The following is a 23,016-nucleotide window of genomic DNA, read 5'->3' as shown; positions in this document are numbered from 1 at the left end:
GTTTACGACATTGTAAGATGTTTTAACTATTTTAATAACTTTGAGAATTACTAAAACTATAGTTGTTTTTTTCTTAATACAACATTAATAAATTAGCAATACATTTAAATATTTAACATTCCCCTCCAAAAAATATTTAAATAAATTCAAAATTTGGCACATCAGACCGCAGTGCGAGCTAGCAGTACCTCAGACCGGCAGGGGGCGACAACATGCACGAACTCAATTATAACAGCTTACAGACAATCACGAAGAAGTGCTCTGTTGTCATGGCGGTGTTTTAAACTGCCGGACACTTCCTTATAAGCAAATATTGAGTTTAGTGGCTGTTTACCAACTGGCTGTCATGTTAAAACATAATACCACTGATTTACTCGTCCATTTACTGTGTTTTCGTGTGATAAACCAATCTCTTTTTTTTTGTAATCGATCGGTACAGTCAGTAACGTTAGATAATTAGTTGCTCTGTAAAGGATTACTCAAGAGGGATTGATTTAGTTTGTTATTTCCATAAAGACAGCTCATAAATAAGATTTTATCAGAATGATTTCTGATTTCCAAAGGGGATATGCCATGACCATTGGTGAAATGGGTCCTGTGAACCGTGAATGGATTAAAAAAGGCTCCCCTGTGTCTCAAATGGCTGGTCTGCAAACACAGGTACTGTAGCAGCTACTGATATAAGAACGTGTGTGTGTGTGTGTGAGAGTGAGTGTGTGATGCTGCATGCTGTATACTTATGCAAACTTGATTTTGATGTTGATGAACAAGCTTCTCCTTGATTCTCATTTGTTCTGATTCTTCTGATCACAGCTTCAGTTCAATAACATAGCGGCACCCAGTGTTCTTAACCGAGCCACCGGTGTGGGACCCCCTTCTCCCATTGTGATAGAGAAACTTATACCCCGTCTAGAGAGGCAGGATGATATGGAGAGCTGCAGCAGCTCCTTACGCCTCTCAGTCCTCTCAGAAGAGCGCCTGCAGGCTGCCGTCAGACTCGCCAGGAGAGATCTGCGCAGGAAACGACAGGAATCCATCAGCCGTTCCTCACTTGAACCAGTGGAGAGATCCCAGATTATCAGCCCTGAAAGAAGCAACATAGATTACAGTCCTCATGTGGTCTACCCAAGGATGTCAGATCCAAAGAAGCAAATAAAAAACGGGGATCAGGTGCTTGTTTATACTCCTCAGAATCCCAACAGGCAACTTAAACGGGGCCCGTCACCCACCAAAGACCTTGATCCGAGAGTCAACAGCAATGAACCTCAGCTCAGCCAGGAGATCCGTAAATTACAGAAGGAACTGGGCACATATGTTCAAAGGATAGAGCAGTTGGTTAATAAAGGTATTCTTATTATTCCTAGTCACCCAAATGATATATTTTTCGCTATTTAAAGAGGCTTGCATGTGGGTTTTCTGCAGGACGTGTGGTGGAGGTTCTGGAGCCTGATGAGAAGCACAGGATGGAGATCCGGCGGCAGGAGCAGGCAGCCCGTTCCGCACGTATCATCTATGTGTTACAACAGCAGGTCTGTAAGCACGGCAATTCATGTACACAATGGCAGCACAGTAACATGAAGTATTTAAGAGTACTGAAGAGGAATTTAGGCTGTCTTTTCACTATCTCTGATACCCTCAAGTGACAGTCGCACAGAACTTTCAAATTGGTCGTGAAGCATCCGTTACTCTCTGCTTATTCACCATGGTAAAATAAAGAAATAAAATCTTGGTAATTTTAACCTCAAACATTTATATCCACACAAAAACCTCACACGTTTATAGTTTTGATTAGAATATATAACATCTGTCGCATACAGTTTAGTGGCTCAAGTTGCATCTGAAAATTCAGCAATACGCATATCAACAACAAACCCTTGACCAGACTCCCTTGAATGACTTCTGGTCTGTCATTTGTCAGAGATGAAAAGGAGGCTTTAGAGATTCACAACGGGACTGTTTTGTTTCTCTTTTCAAGATTAAACAGATACAGGAGGATCTAGACAAGCTGCGTTCCCAGAATGTCAAACACACCCAAAAGGTACCAACGTTTATTTTACCCAACAGATCAATATCAAAAGGGTTTAATTTTAATTTGATTTTGAAGTGCATGAATGAGACATGCAGGGCCTTTAAATGTTTCTTTGGATGTCTTCTCAGTCCAAGGCAATGGACAGACTGGCTGCTGCTCACCGGGGAGCTGTAAGAGCCATGCAGGTTTTTATCAACCAGCTGTCGGACCCTACAGAGAGCAGAGTGCCCACCCACTGCAAAGAGCTGGGTCAGCTGATTCGCCAGCTCTCTCTCTGCTCAGCCAAAGTACAGGCGGGACAAGGATCTACCGTACCAGAGACAGCCCTCGACATCCTGCAGAAATTAGAGGTGATTAATTAAATACACACTATGTATAAATGCAAAAATTAATACAAAAACCTTATTTAATGTTTTTTTTTTGTGTTTGATTCCTCAGACGCTTGACTCAGCACTGAGTAAGCAGGAGGCACTCAGGAAAAGAGACGTAGATTTGCAGATTGTCAACCCAGTCAGGGTCAGGGCCCGCAGCATGTCCCCTCCTCGTCCTGCCAGAGACCCAGCTGAGAGGACCTCACGAAGACCCCGAAAGACAGCTGTTGCAAAAAAGCCTGGTGGTGAGTCATCACGACCAAGGGTGACGTTCATTTTTCAAAAATCTTTTTGGTGTTGTATCTGTTAAGGGTTGCATAGACTAGTCGACTTTAATGCTCTTCCATGAGACTTTAAGCTTGACGTCGACTAGTCGCTGATCATGGCCTATAGAGGGCGCAACAGGATAAGAAATCTTTTAAGTCCACTTTAAAATGACAAATAAATGCATACTCCGAGAGCACTCCACAAGATATGTTTGATTATACCATCTGAATGCTCAAAATTGATCGAGAGAATGCACGTGTTAAACAGCTTATTGTACTTAACTAAAACCCACAATCACCCCCACCAATCGCAATCGCTCTCTCACTAATAAATGTAATCTTTACTGTGCTACGATATCTGTATCTGATTTAGATCGAGCAGAAATCTGTGAGAAACATAATGACCAGAAGACAAAAGAACTAATAAAAATAAACTGTTATGTAGCAGCAATAGTTTTGTGGGCAATGCTGTGTTATATGCCATAGCTGTGCTCAAGGCAACCCTCGTTCGAGTCTCAGCTCGAGGTTCAGGCTTATTTGTTAATGACGTCATCAGCGACTAGTCCACGTGGACTCGACTTTCATCACATAAATGTCGACTTAAAAAAAAATTTGAAGTCGCTCAACCCCAATCTGTATATAAAGTGCACAGGCCCCAAAAATTATTTGGACACTTAAGCCGCACTTAAACTATAACAAATTTACTTTTGTGTTTACACACTTAAAATGATATCAAAACAGGTTGCATTTATTTTAAAGAAATTTTTATTTATTTTAAAGCACAAACACACTTCTTCTTAGAAAAGCTCTAGCAGCTTTTATTTGCAGATGCAACTTGTTTTTGTATTCTTTTTTTAAAACATTTTTAAAAGGGGCTTTTTTTAATGTGACTAAACTGTCTAAAATGTACAAATACTTTTCTGTGCCCCTGTATTTTGAAATAAAATCAATATTGAGTTATTTATTTAATGTGAAAATGATTTGTAGAGTGAGTTTGGTTTCAGAGTATTGCATAATAAAATCTGATATTTTTGTTAATGAATGCAGGCAGCAGACTGGCAGGGAAATCTCACAAGACCTCACAGGCTTTGGTGAAGGAGCGCAATGAAGTTCTAAAGTTAGGGCTAGAGAGCCTCATACATCATCAAAAACTCAGAGAGGCAGAAGCACAGAAACCCAACAAAACTACCAGTGCCATCAACCCAGACCATGTTAAGGTTTTTTCTTTTATTATTAATTCAGTGATGTTAGTTTTAGTTATAGTTAATTATAGTAGTACTTTACTACTATAGTAATTTAGTACTTTTTTTTTACTTTAATGTGATACACTAACATTCAAAAGTTTGGGGTTAGTATGTTTTTTTTAAGAAATTTATATTTTTATAACGAGGCATTAAATTGGTCAAAAGTAGCAGTTAAACATTTAAATTGTTACAAAAGCTTTATCTCAAATAAATGCTGTTCTTTTGAACATCAAATAATCCTGACATTTTTTTTAATCATGGTTTCCACAAAAATATTAAGCACAACAGCTGTTTTAAACATTGATGATAATAATAATAATAATAATAATAATAAATGATTCTTAAACACATCAAATCAGCATATTACAATGATTTCTGAAGGATCATGTGACACTGAAGACTGGAGTAATGATGCTGAAAATTCAGCTTTGCCATCACAGGAATAAATTACATTTTAAAATATATAAAAATAGAAAAGAGTTACTTAATAATTACTAATATTTCATAATATTACAGTTTTTACTGTATTTTTTATCAAATAAATGCAGCCTCGATGAGCATAAGAGACTTCTTTCATAAACATTACAAAATTACCAACCCCAAACTTTTTAATGATAGTGTATGATTGTTGATATCTTATTTTGGAGGATTTTAGATGACAGTTTTCAAAAGAGTCTCAGTGATAAAAGACACACTATGCCTCAAATTAAGCAGGCGGGTCATCTTCGTGATGCCAGCTTCCAGCAGCCCACTGTCTCATCCCGACTAAGAGAAAACCAGGTACCCCAGAAAGAGCCCACTGTGCCTTGGATGCCAACTTCTCCTCACTCTCCTCCTCGCCCACGGTCAGTACATCCAACCCTCTTATCTATTACTTATTCAGACTTGACATGGTTGCACCTTTGTGTTCTACTCAAATGTATGTATATATACACAGGTTTAGTGCTGTGTCCAGCCGGCCAGAACCCAGATGTCTGTTCTCACCTCAAAAGAGCCCTGTAAAGGAGAAGCCACAAACCAATTCCAGTACACAGCTCCTATCACATGATAGGAAACAAGCCCAAAATGAAGCCCTCAGGTATAGTGAACCCTCTCTTCCAGATATTTAAAGCCACAATATGTAACTTTTTTGCTTTAAAAATAGCAAAAATCACTATATCTATGTTATATATTTTTTTTTTTGTGTACTTACATTATCCCGACTGTTTCCAACAACTTTCAAACCAGGAGAAATTTGTAATTTAATTCGAGAAACGTCCCGTTTCTTTATTTCCGTTTTGTCGCCGTCAATGGCGTCATATCCGCGTTGTCCCTGGTTTCCGCTCGTACTGCCATGGCAACCAGAGCTATGAACCAGAGCCCTCTGATAGTAACCAAAGCGACTGACGGTAGTTCGCAATGTCTATTTGCACGCTGTTGTTGTTTCGTTCAAACATTATGGACCATGGCAAGCAGACTTTGGATACAAAAGGAGAACTAAAACGAGAATCAATATCAGCGTGGTGTTTTCGAGATGCCTAGAGCTCCCATAGACAGTATATAAACGAGAGCTCCACGTCCAAGACTTCGACCGCTCCTACACGTACTTTATTAAACAGGTGAGCACATTTACATACAACTAATCAATGTTATATAGCTCAACATGATGAAATGTTAGAATATGATCTGTATGTTATTCTAATGTTGATCTAGCTTACTGCTAGTCTCATACAGACAAACTAACACATACATTTCAACACATTCAAATGCAGTTTAGTGTGATAGTGTAATGTTAGACCAAGTGAAACAACGCTGCGTTACCTCACAAGTTTAATTTGTCTAATAAACTGACCTGTGACTGTGAGTAGTAATTCTGCACTCGCGTGTAACGTTAGTTCGGTAGAATGAAATGTCCATATTCCTTAACGTTATATGATAGCTGATAGCTGTCTCTTAGCAATCCCGAACTGCTTCATATCACAGTCATGATAAAAGCATCGATGTATTCAGTCATCCATAAACATTATTAGATCCATAGATTAGATCGGTCGGCTTGACGTTGACGACAAGATCCATAATTCTTAGCAAATGTTGCGTCATCAAACTACGCCTTTGTTATTGTAAATAGGTTAGCGACCCCTAGTGGCGAAAAATTCTATACTGTACGTTTAAGATATTTCTCAGGAGTTTCCAAAGAAAAAAAGATAATTTCTAAATAATTATTACCTGGCTTAGTTTATATAAAAAATCATCACTCTGATCCTCAATTGTGAGATGCTCTTGTTCACTGTTGAGTATGTGACCGCAGTTGATGTTCATTGCTGTGCATTTTTCATTTGCAATAGGCAAGCCTGGTTGGACCGGATGACTGCAGACCGACTGAGAGAGCTGAATCGTCTGAGTAAAGAAGAGACTGACCGTATTAACAAACTCCGGTACAACAGCAGCTGCTTCATTATTATACTTAACCAGCGGTTCAATGAACTATGCATGTAAAAAATTAATTATTGTGCTTTTTTAATTTAGTTCATTAAAAAGAGCTCATGCAATGCATTTCTTGAACATTTTGTCACTAAATTTAACTGGGTGCAATCAAAATGCAGGTTGACAATCAATTTACGTTGGGGCTACTTGAATAATGATGTTTGAAAATACAGATCTAGACAAGCTGGAAATTAAAAAAAATGTTTTGTCTCAAATCATCCATCTTTATGGAAGCTTGTTTTCGCCACAGAAGAAAACTCACAATTCTGACTTGTTTTCTCGCAATTTTGAGGTTTTAGAGATTTAAACTCACAATTGTGAGAAAACAAATCAGAATTGTGAGATAAAAAGTCACAATTGCATGTTATAAATTCAGAATTGTGAAATATAACTCGCAAAATTACCTATTTTTTTATTTTTTATTCTGTGGCGGAAACAAGCTTACATAAATCTGTGTAGTTAATTTAACTTAATAAATATACCACTAAATTTTAGTATGCTAGAAAAAAAAAACATTTAGTGTGTATTAAAAATTCTGCTCAGTCCTTTGCATGTAGTAGGCATAACTAAATTTAGTTAGTCAAACCATTTGTTTGAAAATTCTTTAATTGCTTTGTAAAGTTTTCCTCAATTTAATTGTTCATTGAACTTTGAATTTTTGAGTGCATGTTATCATTGATGTGTATTAATATGGGCATGGTAGGACCACAGTGGGCTCCCCGACAGAATGGGCGGAAAAAGCTGAGCGGGCCGTTAAAGAGAGAATTCAGCCTTTGTTGAATCGAGCACAGGTAAACGCATACATCTGATGACCCCCCCCCCCCCCCCCCCCCATCCCCCACAAAATAATGTCTGACTTAGTGAGTCTGTCTGCAGGAGATTTAATCTCTTGCAAGACTGAGTGTACCATTGGACTGTTTTTCCACAATATTTGTATGTTCTTCCCCTCGGGCACGCTGTGAACATCTGTTGTGCATGTATGTTGGCATTGATGTGAATAGACAGTCATTTCTTTCTGTTCGTTTCTTTTCTTTCTCATACTTGTGCGGCAGGTGGTTGAAGCAGGAAGTGACACTCTCAGAGAGCGGCTGAAGGTTGCAGATAAGGTGAGAAACTCATTACTTTTCTAAAACGACTTACTTTCGTATTCCTGGATGAGCACTGAGGCTTTTCAATCCATATTCAATTTTTAAAAAGTTCACATAAAAAAAGAAAATGTGAGAATGTGACTACGCTATGCTGTGTTGTAAATGCTGGCAGCCTGGGGCCAGGGCGGATGTCCTGAGCGAAGCTCTTCTGGAGGATCTTCTGGAGGACGCAGCTCAAGCTCTGTGGGTGACGGAGAGGCAGCAGGTGGCCGAGACTGATGCTGAGAGGAAGCTGCAGGGCCCCACATTAGAGAGCATGTTGCTGAGGATGGAGGAGATAGAGGTCAGTGTGTGGGAGATAGACATAGATTATACGATTTTTTAGTTTGGAATTATGCCAATGTTCAGTCCATGATGTAATGTAATGGACTAAACTTGATATGTTTCTTTATTATTATTATTATTATTTGTTATAATTATTATAATTATTATTATATAAAAAAAGAAATGGTTAAATAGTAAAACAAAGTATTATTATTATTGTTATTAATTTATTATTATTATAATTATTATATTATTATAATATAAAAATGGTTATTATAACAATTATTATATGAAATTGTTATAATTATTATATAAAAAATAAATTATTAAAGACTTTTATAAATAGTCATTTATATTATAGGTGTAATTGTTTTTGTATTAGTAATTTTATTTTTATTAGTAACTTTTTTTCTTCTGGGGATAAAACTTGAGATTTTCTTTGCATCATTTTGATTGGGTCAAAATATAAAAAAATAAACTGAAGTATTAAATCAGCTGACACATAAAGCTCTGTTTTGTTACTCAGAGAGACCAGGAAGATGTGCGTCGACGCTTTGCAATGATCTCATACTCAGACCCTCTCATTTGGGAAAAAGGCACAGGTGAGACACAGTACCCACACAGGCCATTCACATTCATCCCTTACAAAAATAGTTATCAGTTGTCCTTTTGAGAGTATTTGAAGGTCAGTCTTTGCATCTCCCCACTTTGTCCCCAGAGAGACAGACAGACAAGTATGTGCTCTGCATTTTGTTTGGCTGATATGACAGTGATATCCACCAGATGGCAGCAGTGTAACACGTCTTGTGTGTTGCAGACGATCCGAGGAATATTTCTAGCTCCAGGCCAGCCTCTCCTCAGCCAATCCGACTGACGAAACCAGTCCTGAATGCACCTGGCTCGGCCGACATCCTCCTGCAAAAGCCAGTGGAGACTGGGTGAGTGACTGTCGGCTGGTTTTAGAGTGTATTGACTGCGTATATTACAGGCACATTTGGATCAGTCACAATTTAGTCTTTACTTGAATTTGCAGAAGAACAGCACATTGACCAGAGTGTGTTTTTTTTTTTTTTGCACTGTAATATCTGTCTGTTTAGGGAGAATTCAATAACAGCCACAAGGAAATCAAAATCTAAAATATCTACTGGTAAAAGCTCTCTCTCCCTCCGCCTCCTCCTTCTGTAGTTCTGCCAAGAGAGAGCAGGAGCCTCGCTTCTTTCTGCCCGAAGCTTTGGCAGCAGCTGTGGCTCAGTAAATGAATGAGGAAAATAAAAGAATAAATAGGGACAGTCTTGAGAGTGTGAGAGTTGTCTAAAGCGAGAGAGATGGGAAATTTAGTGGAACAGGTTCAATAGATGCATTAGAAGATTAAAATGTTTTCTCCTCTTCAGCTTCAGCTCACAGCAAGGCCCTTCAGCTCTGTGAACGCAGTGTAAACATTCAGCCTCCACTTTCTTTTTCTCTCAGCATAGGAGCACAATGTCTAAACAAACTTCAAAGCATCATCTCATGTCTAATCTCAGGGAATTACAGCAGTGTCTACAAGCTTTCCAAGTCTGTCTGCTACATTCTGACTAAAATGATCAGTACACCTTTTAATAATTTATATTTGCATATATTCATGTAGCAAATGCTTTTATCAAAGCGAAAACACAAACAAATCATTCTGAGTGCTGCAATACAAAGTTTCAAAGGTACAAACTAGTATAGAGATGTAAGTGTGACAGTGAATAGAGAGCGTACAGTATGTGTAATAGTATATACTGTATTTCATGTGCTGCTTTTACAAAATGACAAAATGTCACATTTCTGTCACTAAATGACTATTGAATATTTATCGGTAGGTGTAATGTGTTTATTGGTATGTGGTAGGACTAATAAGTAGTCTTTTATCCATCGACTTTGGTGAAACGACAATCCAGTAAGCTAAATAAAACCCCTACACTTTCATTGGGTGAAAAAAAACTTTCTACAGCAAATTATCAAATCTAGCACAAGAGCTTCTACATGTGAATATTATATACAAAATATATTACATTTTATTATTTATAATATATATTACATGTAAGTGTATAAGTAGAAATAATACACATTACAATAATACAGAACAGGGTTCAATAGTTTTATGCCATTTGTGCTGTTAGGGTTTATGTTGACCTGAAATGTACAGCCTGACACCATAAAATATTCACAAAAAAGAATACGTTAAAACACACAGAAACGAAAGGCTTGAACAATAATACTTGAGACTCAATAAGCATGCTTACACACACACACACACAACTAAAAGTGTTCAAATGTTTTGGCATCCTGTTGTGGACGTCAATCGATATGTCGATTTTTAAAAACAAATTTTTTGTTTGACTTGAGCCTACTACAAACTGTTTAGGGGTTATGAGCCATTACGTACTTTTGATCGCTGTAGCGCCACCATCGGGCCGATTGGGGCGAGCCTTGGTGACGTTGTAGACGGGGTTGGTACTACCATCCCTGAAAAGTTTCAAGTCTCTACGACTTACGGTTTGGTCTGCCCGATCGCTTTTAGGGGAGAATGCTAATCCTTGGAAATGCTAACAATTACAATAGGGGATGGATGGATGGATGGATGGAGATATGGCTGCCAACTGCTGCTGCCTCTCTGTTATCATACAGTCGTGCAGTGTTGGGCATTTGTTCACTGGTCTCAGGTCAGTGAGCATCATGCTTCACTGACTATCTTTGTCCAACAAAAAAAAGCACCAACTTCAATCTGGAATCGGTACAGATAGAGGACAAGGCACTGTAGTCCTTTTATAGTAATATTTGTGTTACCATACCTCTGCATGTAAACAGTCAATTAACATCCCAGACGGTAACCATAAGGACTGATGAGGCCCGCTTGGAGATTTGTTTACTCTCCCCATATTCCAGTGCACTCACCATGGGTATTTGGGCAAGCGTGGATGCCACAGGCTGAGTGGGCCATGGGTACTCTCCACTGCCCTGATCTGAACCTTTGTTTGGATTTATTTATCCTTAGCTAGTCACTTTATGCTGTCAGAAAACACTGGCTCTGAAATATCACTGCACAAGGAGGCTATTCTTCAGTCTCTCTTTTGTCTGTGTTGAAACATGAGCAATGACTGTGACCATGATCAAGATCCCTCTGGAGAAATCCAGTGACTGAAAGGGATGCAGGGCTCAAGGGTCTATCAGTTATACTGACAGTTGTCCAGTAGAGAAATCACATAACAGTAATTTGGTGAAATCACATAACAGTAATTTTGTGAAATATGTTTTTGCAATTTTATATGTAATTTATTCCTTGATTGTAAAGCTGAATTTTCAGCATCATTACTCCAGTCTTCAGTGTCACACTTCAGAAATCATTCTAATATGCAAACAAAAATCATACACTACATGAAAGTGTTTTTTACATACTGGATTTTAATTTCACCAATGTAAATAGATAAAAAGCACTATAATTTGACAAATGTGACTTGGAATGTAAATTTTTTAGTGATTTGTGTAATGTTTTTTATGGAAAAAGTTAGTACACCTGTTTTTTTGTTGTTGTTTTTTATCAATACATCAGGTGCATCAGTTAGATAAAATGAAGTACAAATGAGTTGAACCACATTAAAGAGTAAGGCCTACACTTTGTTTTCTTAATGGGGTGCACTAACTGTTTCCCACAGCGCTGTAGTTTGTAAGTATTAATAGCAGTTGCTTGTATCCAAAGCAACTTGTATTACACTCAGTGCTATCACCTTACTTTAAAGGACAAAATCTTGACATCACTTCAGGATCCTTGTCTAGTTGCCAGCTGGCCAACATAATGCAGTATTTTATTTCTTTGACTTAGGAAATGGCTGTCATCAAAAGCTTTTTGCAACTTATTCTTGACTAATCCATCCAAAATAAGTGTCCATATCTGCCTTCATCCTGCTTGCACAGTATAATGACAACTTGGCAACCGCTGCTCGTTTAAAAGCCACACAAATGGACATTACACTGTTGATCAGAAAGTTACAGCCAATCTACTCATCAGCTGTCTCTTAATGTCATTTATTCTTCTGGCCTCCGTCGTTAATTCTCTCCTGATGTTACAGTTTTATATATTAGAATCAACCTAATGGTGCAATCAAACTCTCAGTGAGCATTTTACATCCTTTTTGCAGCTTATTTACATCAGAATGGACGATTATTGGGCGGATGTGGCCGAGAAAGATAAAACTCGTGGAAAATGAATTATGCAAAGCATTATGGTAATTACTCGGCTTTTAGTACAGCAACTAAAGGCCAAGGCCGAACAGAGAGGATTTATGATGGGAAACCAGTAAAATGTTATTTGCGTATGAATTGTGCCACTAGAGGGGGCAACAACTGGGGGCTTTTTGGCGGTGTAGCACATGCTCATGGGAGGTCATTTGAAGAGCGGATATTGGGCCTTGATGTTGATTAGCACGAAGAGCTTATTATTTGTTGTCTAATCTCTGATTACCTGTGAAGGCAACACACTGTTTGAAACGGAAACACTGTGGAGTTTGTAAATGGCACACACAAACTGATATTATATAATCCGTATTTATACCCGGATTCAGAAGGCTGCACACAGTTCATTTGTCACTGCTAGGCTGGTTGCAAAGAGGCAATGTGTTTCCTTACTTCAGCACAATAGAGAGCTGTCAGTGCGGCTTTCCTTTTTAGCTTTAGTTTTTATTGTTATGATTATTCAGAGAACCACTTTGGCTTGAGAAATGGAATGTTAGGGTACCCAGGGGAGAAGCATTATCAATCATAAAAGCATCAAACAGACCAATCTGTGCACTGAAATCACCAGCCACTCCTCTTCCATTCTAGTCCATTTTAGTGCGCTCTTTCAACATCAATATTTCACCCAATACACAGACAGAGAGGAAGTCTTCAATGTGGATTCTCATTCTGCACCATTCATTTTCTGAATGGCTAGGTTGATATTTTAATTTGACAAAATGGCATTTGAAACATTTTGCACTGGATTTGATTGTGTCTATCTTATCCATGAGTAAAAGTGGGCGGCACATACAAGTGTTACAGGTGGTTGTAGAGGAGAGGAGAATTTCAGAGATGTAGCGATTTACTACATTTTGGAAAATTACTTTTATTAAATTACTTGAATGGCCTTTATTACTTTATACTTCTATTCAGCAAGGACGCATTCAATTGTTCAAAAGTGACAGTGAATACGTTTATAATGTTACAAAGATTTCTATTTCAAATAAATGCTGTTCTTGTAAACTTTATATTCATCAAAGAACCATGAAAAAACTGCATCATGGTTTCCACAAAAATATAAAGCAGTACAACTGTTTTCAACAATAATAATAAATGTTTCTTGAGCACCAAATTGGAATGATTTCTGAAGGATCATGTGACACTGAAGACTGCAGTGATGATGCTGAAAATTCAGCTTTGCCAGCAGAGGAATAAATTATAATTTAAAATAAATTGAAATAGAAAATAGTTCTACAAACGTAATTCAGGATAAATTCTTTGAAAACAAGTCTTATAATCTTATACAGTTTTGCTGCTCAAGTAGATTGATCTTGTTTGCTTTGCTGTAGAGTGCTATTAAATCTTACACTCTACAACAAATTCTCACTGAATGAGGTTTTCTAATGCAGAAGTGTCAGGAACAGAATCATAAAGGAGTGATAGTTCATAAGTGGTGATATCTTATAATGTCCTGTGTCTGCATCCGCACAAAGAGGTTATGGGTGTTGGAGGTCTCAACAATAGAGTGACCAACACATCTAAGAGAGTGTCTGATCCCCCACTTCTCATTCAAAGCTTAAAGAGATCAATGCAGAGCTCATGGGGAGGCTGCCTCTTTCGGTTTGATCTTCATTCTCTGTTCTTTAACCTTTTAATTCATACCGCCATCTCTCTTTCCTTTCCTCCATCTCTTTCTCCATCTAACCTTGTCTGGCTAATCTCCCTCTCCGGCTCCTTGACGGTAACCTTGCTGCTGGTTATGGCCCTCTCACTGGATGAAAACCACAAAACTGGAGCCCTTTAGCTTTATTGGTTTTGATCTCTGGCTTCTGAATATTGATAGAGCATTGGTCGTCCAGAATCTCATCCACTGACTTTTACACGTCTCATTTCTGTTTGCACAACCTTATTACTGCTGCCTTTCACCATTATATCACTCCCGTCTGTTCAGGTCAAAATGCTGTTCGTCTATGGTCTGCAGCTTTTCTGATCCATTCTGTATTCCTTGCAAGAACTTCAAAGCAATGTTTCGATCTTGTAACCTTGGTCGGCCATTTAAAAAGCACAGAATGACACACCTGCAATGTTACGTATGTAAAATGTATTTATGTAATATAAAAATATAATTTATTTTTAACATTTATGTATAAGGTATTTATATATTTAGAATAAGTTCACATTTGCATATGAACAACCATAATGTATTTATTTTGATTCTGTGATTTTGTTTGTTAAAAGTGGTGAATTTTTCATTGAAAGGACTGGATCACAAAAGTAATTTACTTGTGAATCAATTTACACTGGTTGCACAGAATAGAAATAGAAAATATACATTTCTGTAAATGTGTTTTATTCACATTCTCTGTGAAGAGGTTCACTAGATGGTGCTTCACCCTCCTTTTAACCTGCTAATTGCCCTTCAGGCATTCTGTGGCACTCTGGAGAAGTGTAAAATTCACTATAGTTATTGTTTTATTGGTGTTAACTTCTCCCCATTTTTTATTGGCTTCCTCATTGTTTATTAAGCTTCCCTAAGAAAAAGTTCTCCTAACATCTCCCTTGCCTCATGCTATCGGCCAAACACACTGGAACGTGTTCACAAGTCAGCCCAGCATTGTGTCTGCTCGTATAAATCACATGTGAAGCTCTGACAGTGTTGTTTCTTCTGATTGTGACTGCTGGAGCTTGTGTTAAAAGGAAGAATGGGAGAAATTTTGGTCATTATTTTTGGCTCTCCACCGTGCCTTACCAGGCTTGTTTTGACAGAAGAAGCCTGGAAAGCCTTTGCCCGTTTCACTGTGCGTGTGCATGCTTGTTTTACATCTTACAGAACTGCATGTGCGTTCAGAACCTCGTATGACCTTTGCTTGCATAACTTCAGAGCCAAATTAACAGAAGGGACGCCTTCTAATTTGAATCCCCAAATTAAGCGTTTACCTTGACCGTCCTTTCACCCGTTTTTGTTCGCACTGTGCAACTGCTCAAAGTTTGACATTATTCTCCCAGCCGCGGTGAATTCCTCACTTCTCTCTAGAGTACCACAGCACGCTCTAAACGCTTGAGGTAGCTGTTAGCCAGAGCGGTATTCTATTAGCCGCACAAAGAGGCGCCTTGCGGGAACGGTAAAGGGGAAGTGATTGTACAATAGCAGCGCCGGCCACCATAATATTCCATTAGAAAATAAATGGCCCTTGTGAGCTTTTGGAGGCCTTGCGCTTTAAGTGTCTAGACTGAGCTTGCGTCCAATATTTCTATTAAAGGTAACCTGGAATAGGAGTTGTGAGGTGTTTCTTACTTCTACTGCTAAATATGAAGGTGGAAAGTGTGCTTTAGTTTAGAGGGTCTGATTAACACCAAGTGTACCCAGTGTGGTCCAGATGAGACGGCTGGTGCGCTGCGCTCACATGGAAGTGATCTGAGGGAGGGGTTGAGATGTTTACAAGAGTGCTTTTGATTCCAGATTTAGCACCTCTTAAATCAAAATTGAATATTAATTTAGAGTATTAATTTGTTGTGATTGTGTTTGTATCACTCTTTAATTCCCTTAACAGAATGGTGGCATGATGAGCTAATTGGAAATGTTTCTGTTTAACCACATTTCAAATAATTAAGATTTTTTTTAATGTCCCTTATCAGCATATTAGTATAACTTCTGAAGGATTATGTGAAAGTGAAATGCCATCACAGTAATACATTATATTTTAAGATTTATTAAAATAGAAAATCGATATTTATAATTGTAACAATATTTTACAATATTACTGTTTTTACTGTATTTTTGATAAAAAAATGCAGCCTTGGTGAGCATAAAATAATATATATATATATATATATATGTATATGTGTATGTGTGTGTGTGTGTATATATATATATATATATATATATATATATATATATATATATATATATATATATATATATATATATATATTATATATACGTATATTCTGTCGAGTACTATAATCGGATTGTTTAATACAGAATAAAATAAAATTACAAACTGTGCTGTCTTTGGTGTAGCCTTTAGCTATGCACACAAGACAAGAACAAGTAAACCTGAAAATAAATTCTGTTGTCTTTAGATGCACACATCTGAAATGATATGACCTTTATGAAAGAGTGAGCAAAATGCATGAGAATCTCTTTTTTTCTTCTGTTTACAGGGCTGCATCAGACACGTCGATGCTAGATGAGGAGTGTTTAACTCTAAATGACCCCAGGAATCCAGTCTCAGCCGGAGGGGAAAGCACACGAGGGACGTACCTTACTGTGCCGCCCAGCATGCAGAGGAGTATCCAGAAATACAGGGAGAACCATGATGCCTTCCTGTGCCTGGTCTCACATGAGGCTCTGGGGAGCTTCAATCCCTGGGCAATAGCAGACAGGTCTGAATCTAATCATTTCTTTATTAATAATACATATCAATCAAAACTAAAGTGTGGAAAGAACTCAAATGAAAATGCATGATTCGTTAAGGATATTAGTAACATTAGTGACTGGAGAACATGTAAATGCACTGTGACAGTGAAACAATGTTGTTGGTTTTTTGTCTTTGTTCACTGACCGGGCTTTTTTGAAAGTATAGAAATAATTTATTTTTTATTTTATTTTTTATTGCACAGTTTAATACAACTCACGTTGCCCAAAGTGCTTCACAATAACAAGCTAAAAAACACAAAAAGATAGCAGAAATAAACATATCCACATCACATAAACACACATAAACAATAACCCATTTAAAGAAGCTCTCCATTTGAATTTAAAAGATGTTGTTTTAACATAGCTTTGAACATGGGTAAGGATTTGGCAGATCGAATAGATTGAGGGAGGTCATTCCACAATTTAGGGCCTGCTCGAGAAAAGGCTCTGTCACCTCTATGTTTATATTTTGTCCTGGTAGTGCAAAGCAGCTGTTGATTTTCTGATCTCAAGGATCTAGAGGGGGTGTAAATTGCCACCAAACCGGACAAATACACAGGAGCTAAATTGTGCAAGGCCTTAAAAACAAGTACGAGGATCTTATAAATAATTCTAATTCGTACTGGCAGCCACTTTAATGAAATTAATAATGGAGTCACAGATTCATATTTCTTTGCCGACTTTATCATTTTTGCTGCAGCATTTTGGATTTTCTGTAAATGCATAAGTGCTCGAGCAGTACAGTACAGTAACTGTTAATTTTTAACGTTGGGAGTGGGAGATCACAAAACTGTTTTATTTTATTATTTATATACTATTATTGTATTTATTAATATTTAGAATTTTAATACCTTTCATTTTGATTTTCAGTTTTCTTTTTTCTTTTAGTTTAAGGTTTTGTAATTGTATGTGCTTTTGTCATATTTATTTGTTATTATTTTTTTTAAGTCTAAAATATACCAAACATGTTCATTCTGAATGAGGCAATTATAATAACTAAGATTAAAGGGGAAGTACGTACTATTTGTTATGTTAAAATACATTATCTTAACTTAGTTTATTGTTTTTATTCGTTAAGGATATTAGTAACATTAGTGACTGGAGAACATGTATGCACTGGAAGTAAAACACTGACAATTTTTTTTATATTTCACACAAATTAAGATTACAAGGGTAGATTATTGATTAATAATTAGTTTCATAGCAACTATATTATGACCTCAAAACACTTTTTGCCATAGTGCATGGTTTCTAAACAAATACAATTTGACATATTTATGGCTTTCCCGACATAGTAAACTTGCTCGGTAGCACGCCTGGTACATTATTGCACTTAGCTGCAATAAGAGCTAGACGCAAGCTAAAATGGTATGGTTACTTCAGAAAATGAATTCTCATCTCACGTTTGCTTTTGTTAACACTATTGAATACTGGTTACCGGACATTTCATTTTTTAGTGTTGTGAAATCTGCAAGAAATGTAATATTTTTCAGAAATTAAACCACAGGCATGTTTTTCAATGAGCCTTAGTTGGAAAGGAATCTTGCATTACTTGTTGTCATTTAGATGCCAAATGATGTCAAGAACCATAATGTATTTGCCATTGTAATGTTATTTGCCATTATCTGAATTTTAATGCAGTGACTTCAGTAAACAACTGAATTATGTGTGTATGGAAGCTGAAGTGTGCATGTGTCCCGTTGACATATAACCTAAATATAACCTAGCTCTTACTCATTCAGCACTGATATCTGCAATTTCCTGACATATTTAGTTTGTGCTTAAGACATGTACCTGGATGTATAAACACTAAAAGCTCAGCTCTTCTATTTGCACTCAGAGCAACAGCAGATTAATCATAAGCCTCAGCGTGTTTCCCACAGTGACACCGCTAGTAGGAGTTGAGATTGTTTACAGCCTCTCGGCTATAATGATCCTCGCACACGATGCTATTTTAAATGTAAATATTAGCTCTGTTTTTTGATGGGTGCTAATGTAGAGCGTGCTCCTGTGCAAATGAGCGTCTTTGTTGTTCCACTAGTGCTCCTGCACGCCCACCTCACCATTAGCATACTTAACAGAATTTTTAAGTTGGTGCAATGCGGTGGATATTTATCAAGTCCTTCTAGTTCACAGATAGCACACTTTTAACAGCGGTGGGAAGGGGAACACTAAAACCAGAATCTGATCCTCGAGCTGAGGTCTCATTTGTCAGACTTGATCCTCGCGCCATGTGCTGTGTGTGGGTGGCGAGAATTGTTGTAAAAATAATTTACGGGAGCAAGAAAGTGAGGAATCAAAAAGTGAAAATATTTACTTGTGTGCTGCGGCTTGACATTTTTTGTTATTGCACGGATATAAAATGAAATTGAGGGTCTATTGTTTTTTTGCAGAGGTCAGTGTTGCACCGTAGAGACTCTGAATGGTTATTATTCTAGAGAAATAGAGAAGATTCGAAATGTCACGGCAATTAGTGCTACCGCTGGGAATGGGTGTGGGCACTTGTCAGTCAGCAGTGCATTGTGGGTAGTAAGAGCCTTGAAGGCAGTCAAGGCCTTGAGTGAGCACAGACTGACTGAACTCTCTGGTTAGCTCTGCTCTTTACGCCGAGGAATATTTGCCTCAGAGGAGGAATTTCGATGATCTTATCACTGTCCTAAAGACATAGACATACGTATTTTCTTTTTTTTGAATGTGCAGTTTAAAAAAACTGACTAGGCATACTGTGAATAATAGCTTTTTTTACTTTTTTTGTACTGGAAGAAGTGCCTTGGACTCTTTTCTAAAAGTATAGAAAGAAGTAACCGTTATTTTTTAATGTTGGGAGATCACAAAACAGTTTTATTTTATTGTATTTATTGTATTTATTGTATTGTATTTATTAATACTTAGAATTTTAATACCTTTTATTTTTATATTTTCATTTTTCTTTTTCATTTGTTTAAGGTTTTGTAATTTTATGTGCTTTTTGTCATGTTTATTAGTTATTATTATTATTATTATTATTACATTTAATTATTTAATTTAATTATAATATTTCTATATATATTAAAAGTCGTGATTTAACCGAAGTAGTGACATATCTTTTCCTTATTCTTATGTTTTGTGATGTACTTCTGAGTGAAACAGATTTTCAAAAAGTAAAATTGTTGGGCAGGGACTTGGATCTATGCTTCAGTTGTTGATTTGATTAAATAATTGGAAAAGTTTGGATACCTCACCTGAGACGAGTCATTTTATACCAGAATATATATTTTGATTAAACATTATGAGGTCAAAACATTTAATATATGAAGCATATGCACAAATGAATTGTTCACAATAAGATTTATAAGATTTATACAATAGTAGATCAATAACAACACTGACGCAAAAATATACCAAACATGTTCATTCTGAATGAGGCAATTATAATAACTAAGATTAAAGGGGAAGTACATACTATTTGTTATGTTAAAATACATTATCTTAACGTGGTTTATTGTTTATTGACTACTATTAGGATCACATTAATGGGTTTATATCCCCCAGGCACCGTTAAAACCTTAAGAGCGGTCTGCTCAGATCTGTCAATCTCTTTGCAGCTCAACCTACTGAATAGACCTTATGCGCCAGAGAAACAAGTTTGCAGCCATTTTTAGAATTTTGTGTTTGAACTTCCGGTTTTGCGCTTGCTCTGTATATTTCTATGGCATTGCTGTCAAAGAGTAATTAGCTGGTGATGTGGATTTACTTATTGTAGAGTTAACAAAAGTTGTCATGAGCATTGTGATGTTAGCAGCAGATGTCATAACAATTGTAGGTAGACCTGGAAGATTTAAAAACGATCGGTTCATTCATAAATCTCTAAGATCTTACCTTCATGCTGTGGAAATACAAACAGGAAGACAGAACATAACGAGCACAGCGCTGAAAAGGGGAGGGGCTACGAGAGTTTGGGGAGTGGCTACTGTATCAGGCGGAGCCAGAGGGTGTTCAGCCAATGTGGGACCGTGACTGATACCCATGACATAAGAAAAGACATTCAGCTTCGGTTAAAGAAGAACAAGCCAAAATTCACTGCATTTACATCTTTAAAATTTAAACGAGTCATGAACACGCCAAAGCAAACTAGGTATTGTGATGTAATTCCTTACAGTGGACTAATGTGTCCAGTTTAGACAGCCTCAAACAGAGTGTTAGCCCACTCAGCTGCTAGCTTATGACGCATAGCAATACAACTAAAAATATTTTGAATATCTGGGACCTTTCGTTGAAAGTAGCCTAGTTTTACCCATTGAGACATGCCTTCATGTAGCACCCGTAAGAGCTGTCTTTGGGTTGGGGAGGCGCGGCGCCGAAAAGGGGCGTTTGCAAAATATACTGTATTTTTGTAATTCTGCTAGGTGCTACTAGTGTCGCAGAAACTACATACTTCAAAATGTTTTGGGTGAACTATCCCTTTAAAGTAAACTGAGCAGTAAGTGCTATGAGATTGTAACACTCACCTATCCAATTTTCCCTTGTTTCCCTCAGTCTGGCGGATGAGCTAATGGCCGAGGCACTGGCTGATGTGGCGGCAGAGTTCCAGGATGTTTGTGAGGAGTATGCAGAAGCTGTTTTCACGTCTGAGTTCCTCCAGCCTGTGCAGTCTCCCACTACATCAGTGTCATAGAAGCTCCTCATAAACAACTTACAAGCAATGACATTTCGATATGTTTTTGAAATTGAAAATTGTAATATCCAGGTTTATATATTTGTATGTTTTTTCCATGAATTACGCTTTCATGCTTTAAATATAGAACTTACCGGTCAGTGTTTACTCAGACCGGCATTTTTGCTGTAATGCGAAACCTTAGTGGGCGGTCTGACTTCTAAATGCAAACAGATGCTTTTTAGCACACGGCTAACAAATGTCACATCAATGTGTCATAATCCATGCAACCTTCTTTGTGCATTAGTCAATGCAGTAGTTAGTTGCTATTCAGCACAGAGAAAAGCTTTAAAAGAACCTCTACATTATTTATGCACTGGAAATTCTAAGATTCACACTGTTATCCATAAATACCTCACACTAGAGGATCACTCACTTCCTCTTGAATAAGCATTATTATAGGCATTAATGCTATCCGCATCAGAACACAAACTTGTTGCTTTTTGGACTGATTTCACACATTCTAAACATATGTTTTGTTCCTCTATGCTAATTGCTCTCCATATGTTGGCTGTGATCCCCTAGTGTGATTGGATAGGTGAGTTATTTAGAGAATGTGTATAGTTTGTGTCAGGCCCTGAGGGGAGAATGGCCTCCAGGTGAGTCCAGATGTTGGGCAGGTACAGTAATGCTGGGAATGTCACCGGACAGGACACACAGGCACTAGTCTTTACAGACATTTTAGGGGCCGTGTGCAGAAATGATACACGCCTACGGCTCTTATATAACCAAGGCTATAATTAATCAGAAAGTGTGTAGTTTAGGCATCTAAAATGAGGGTCTGCGTCTTTGTGTGGTTTTAAAAGTATCGGTTGTCCCATTACTGTTTAATTCTAATGTAGTGAGCAGATTTTAGGGAACGTTTCTTAACCTCAAGCTGCAGTTTAAACCCCCCAGATGTGAGTCACAGGTTTCTTCCATTTCTGTTCAGCAACCTACTTATTTGTGAAAAGTGCCAAAAGCAAACTAATAGCACAACATAACTGCATTTGCCAGTAAATTCTAGGCTTGGTGCCATGAATTATTATGAATGCTGTGACTCTACAGAAAAATAGTCACCAGTTCGGCATGAACTTGTTCTTGGTTGTGTTTTTATTGCTTGTGAAAGACGACTGTTGAATTGTATTGTATTTATAATCATGATTTAATTTATAATGGAAATAAATGTTTCTTTCAAGCATCTCCCTGGCCTTGTAACCTGGATGAAATTGCTTTTAAAAGAAAAAGTTGAAATGAATTGAATTATATATTTATTTTTTCCTACGTTCAGTCGGCGTAATCAGTGTTATCTATCTTCCTGCTTGTTGGGCCTGCAGGCTGTTTCTCTCCTGCTGCTTTTACCAGAAACTCAATGCAATGTCTGGAGTCAAAGTATTTTGTCATTGGGTTTTCCTGCCTGCTACAAATAGGCCAAGTCCTTTAAGGAGTGTGCTAATGCAACATGGGCAGTTTTGCCTGGAATTGAAAAAAACTCCAGACTTCACCTCTATCAATAGTCATTTAGAGCTACTCCAGAACAGTTAATGTAGGATCCCTGATATGCAGCAATGCCGTACGTTAGACTAGGATGAGCTGGGGTTATTTTATATACTGTACATGGCAACACAAAACACTCTTTTCATACAGACACTGAGCTGTTAAACAGGTTTGTGGATAATGCACCACACTTGGCCTTGATTTTGCCACTTTTTCTTTCAATTAATGTTTGACAGCTAGCACAAGACTCATATTTTATAGTCATTACACCCCAACATTAATCAGCTGAACTGATGTTAGATGTACTGTGACGGAGTTGGTTATTTAAAGGCCTGAGGAGGAATCTCAACATCATGATTTATGAACAAGCTAACATTTTGCACGGTCATCTTACTATAGGACTACA

The 23,016-nt window shown here is 37.4% G+C and overlaps 1 protein-coding gene across 4 annotated transcripts; it reads left to right on the top strand.

The window, feature by feature from the left end:
* The first annotated feature begins 266 nt into the window (after positions 1-266).
* On the top strand, positions 267-22,316 carry kiaa0753 (KIAA0753 ortholog). Of its 4 annotated transcripts, none has more exons than XM_082180495.1 (17): positions 267-660; positions 814-1,345; positions 1,423-1,529; positions 1,976-2,038; positions 2,158-2,379; positions 2,468-2,645; positions 3,714-3,877; positions 4,625-4,755; positions 4,848-4,988; positions 6,235-6,324; positions 7,077-7,164; positions 7,426-7,479; positions 7,634-7,804; positions 8,312-8,387; positions 8,603-8,723; positions 16,186-16,407; positions 20,957-22,316. In XM_082180495.1, exons 1-17 carry the CDS (start codon positions 544-546, stop codon positions 21,093-21,095), a joined length of 2,616 nt encoding a protein of 871 aa, XP_082036621.1. In that variant the 5' UTR covers positions 267-543; the 3' UTR covers positions 21,096-22,316. The 4 variants fall into 4 exon arrangements, 3 of the variants coding, with proteins under 3 accessions (XP_082036621.1, XP_082036620.1, XP_082036619.1); XM_082180494.1 differs by having other exon boundaries at positions 3,714-3,883; XM_082180493.1 differs by having other exon boundaries at positions 3,714-3,883; positions 4,622-4,755.
* The last annotated feature ends 700 nt before the right edge of the window (positions 22,317-23,016 follow it).

This window comes from Leuciscus leuciscus (genome assembly GCF_965113295.1).
Source record: "Leuciscus leuciscus genome assembly, chromosome: 9".
Lineage (NCBI taxonomy): Eukaryota > Metazoa > Chordata > Actinopteri > Cypriniformes > Leuciscidae > Leuciscus > Leuciscus leuciscus.
Note: the sequence above shows the minus strand (reverse complement) of the source record. Positions and strands in the feature narration are given on the sequence as shown.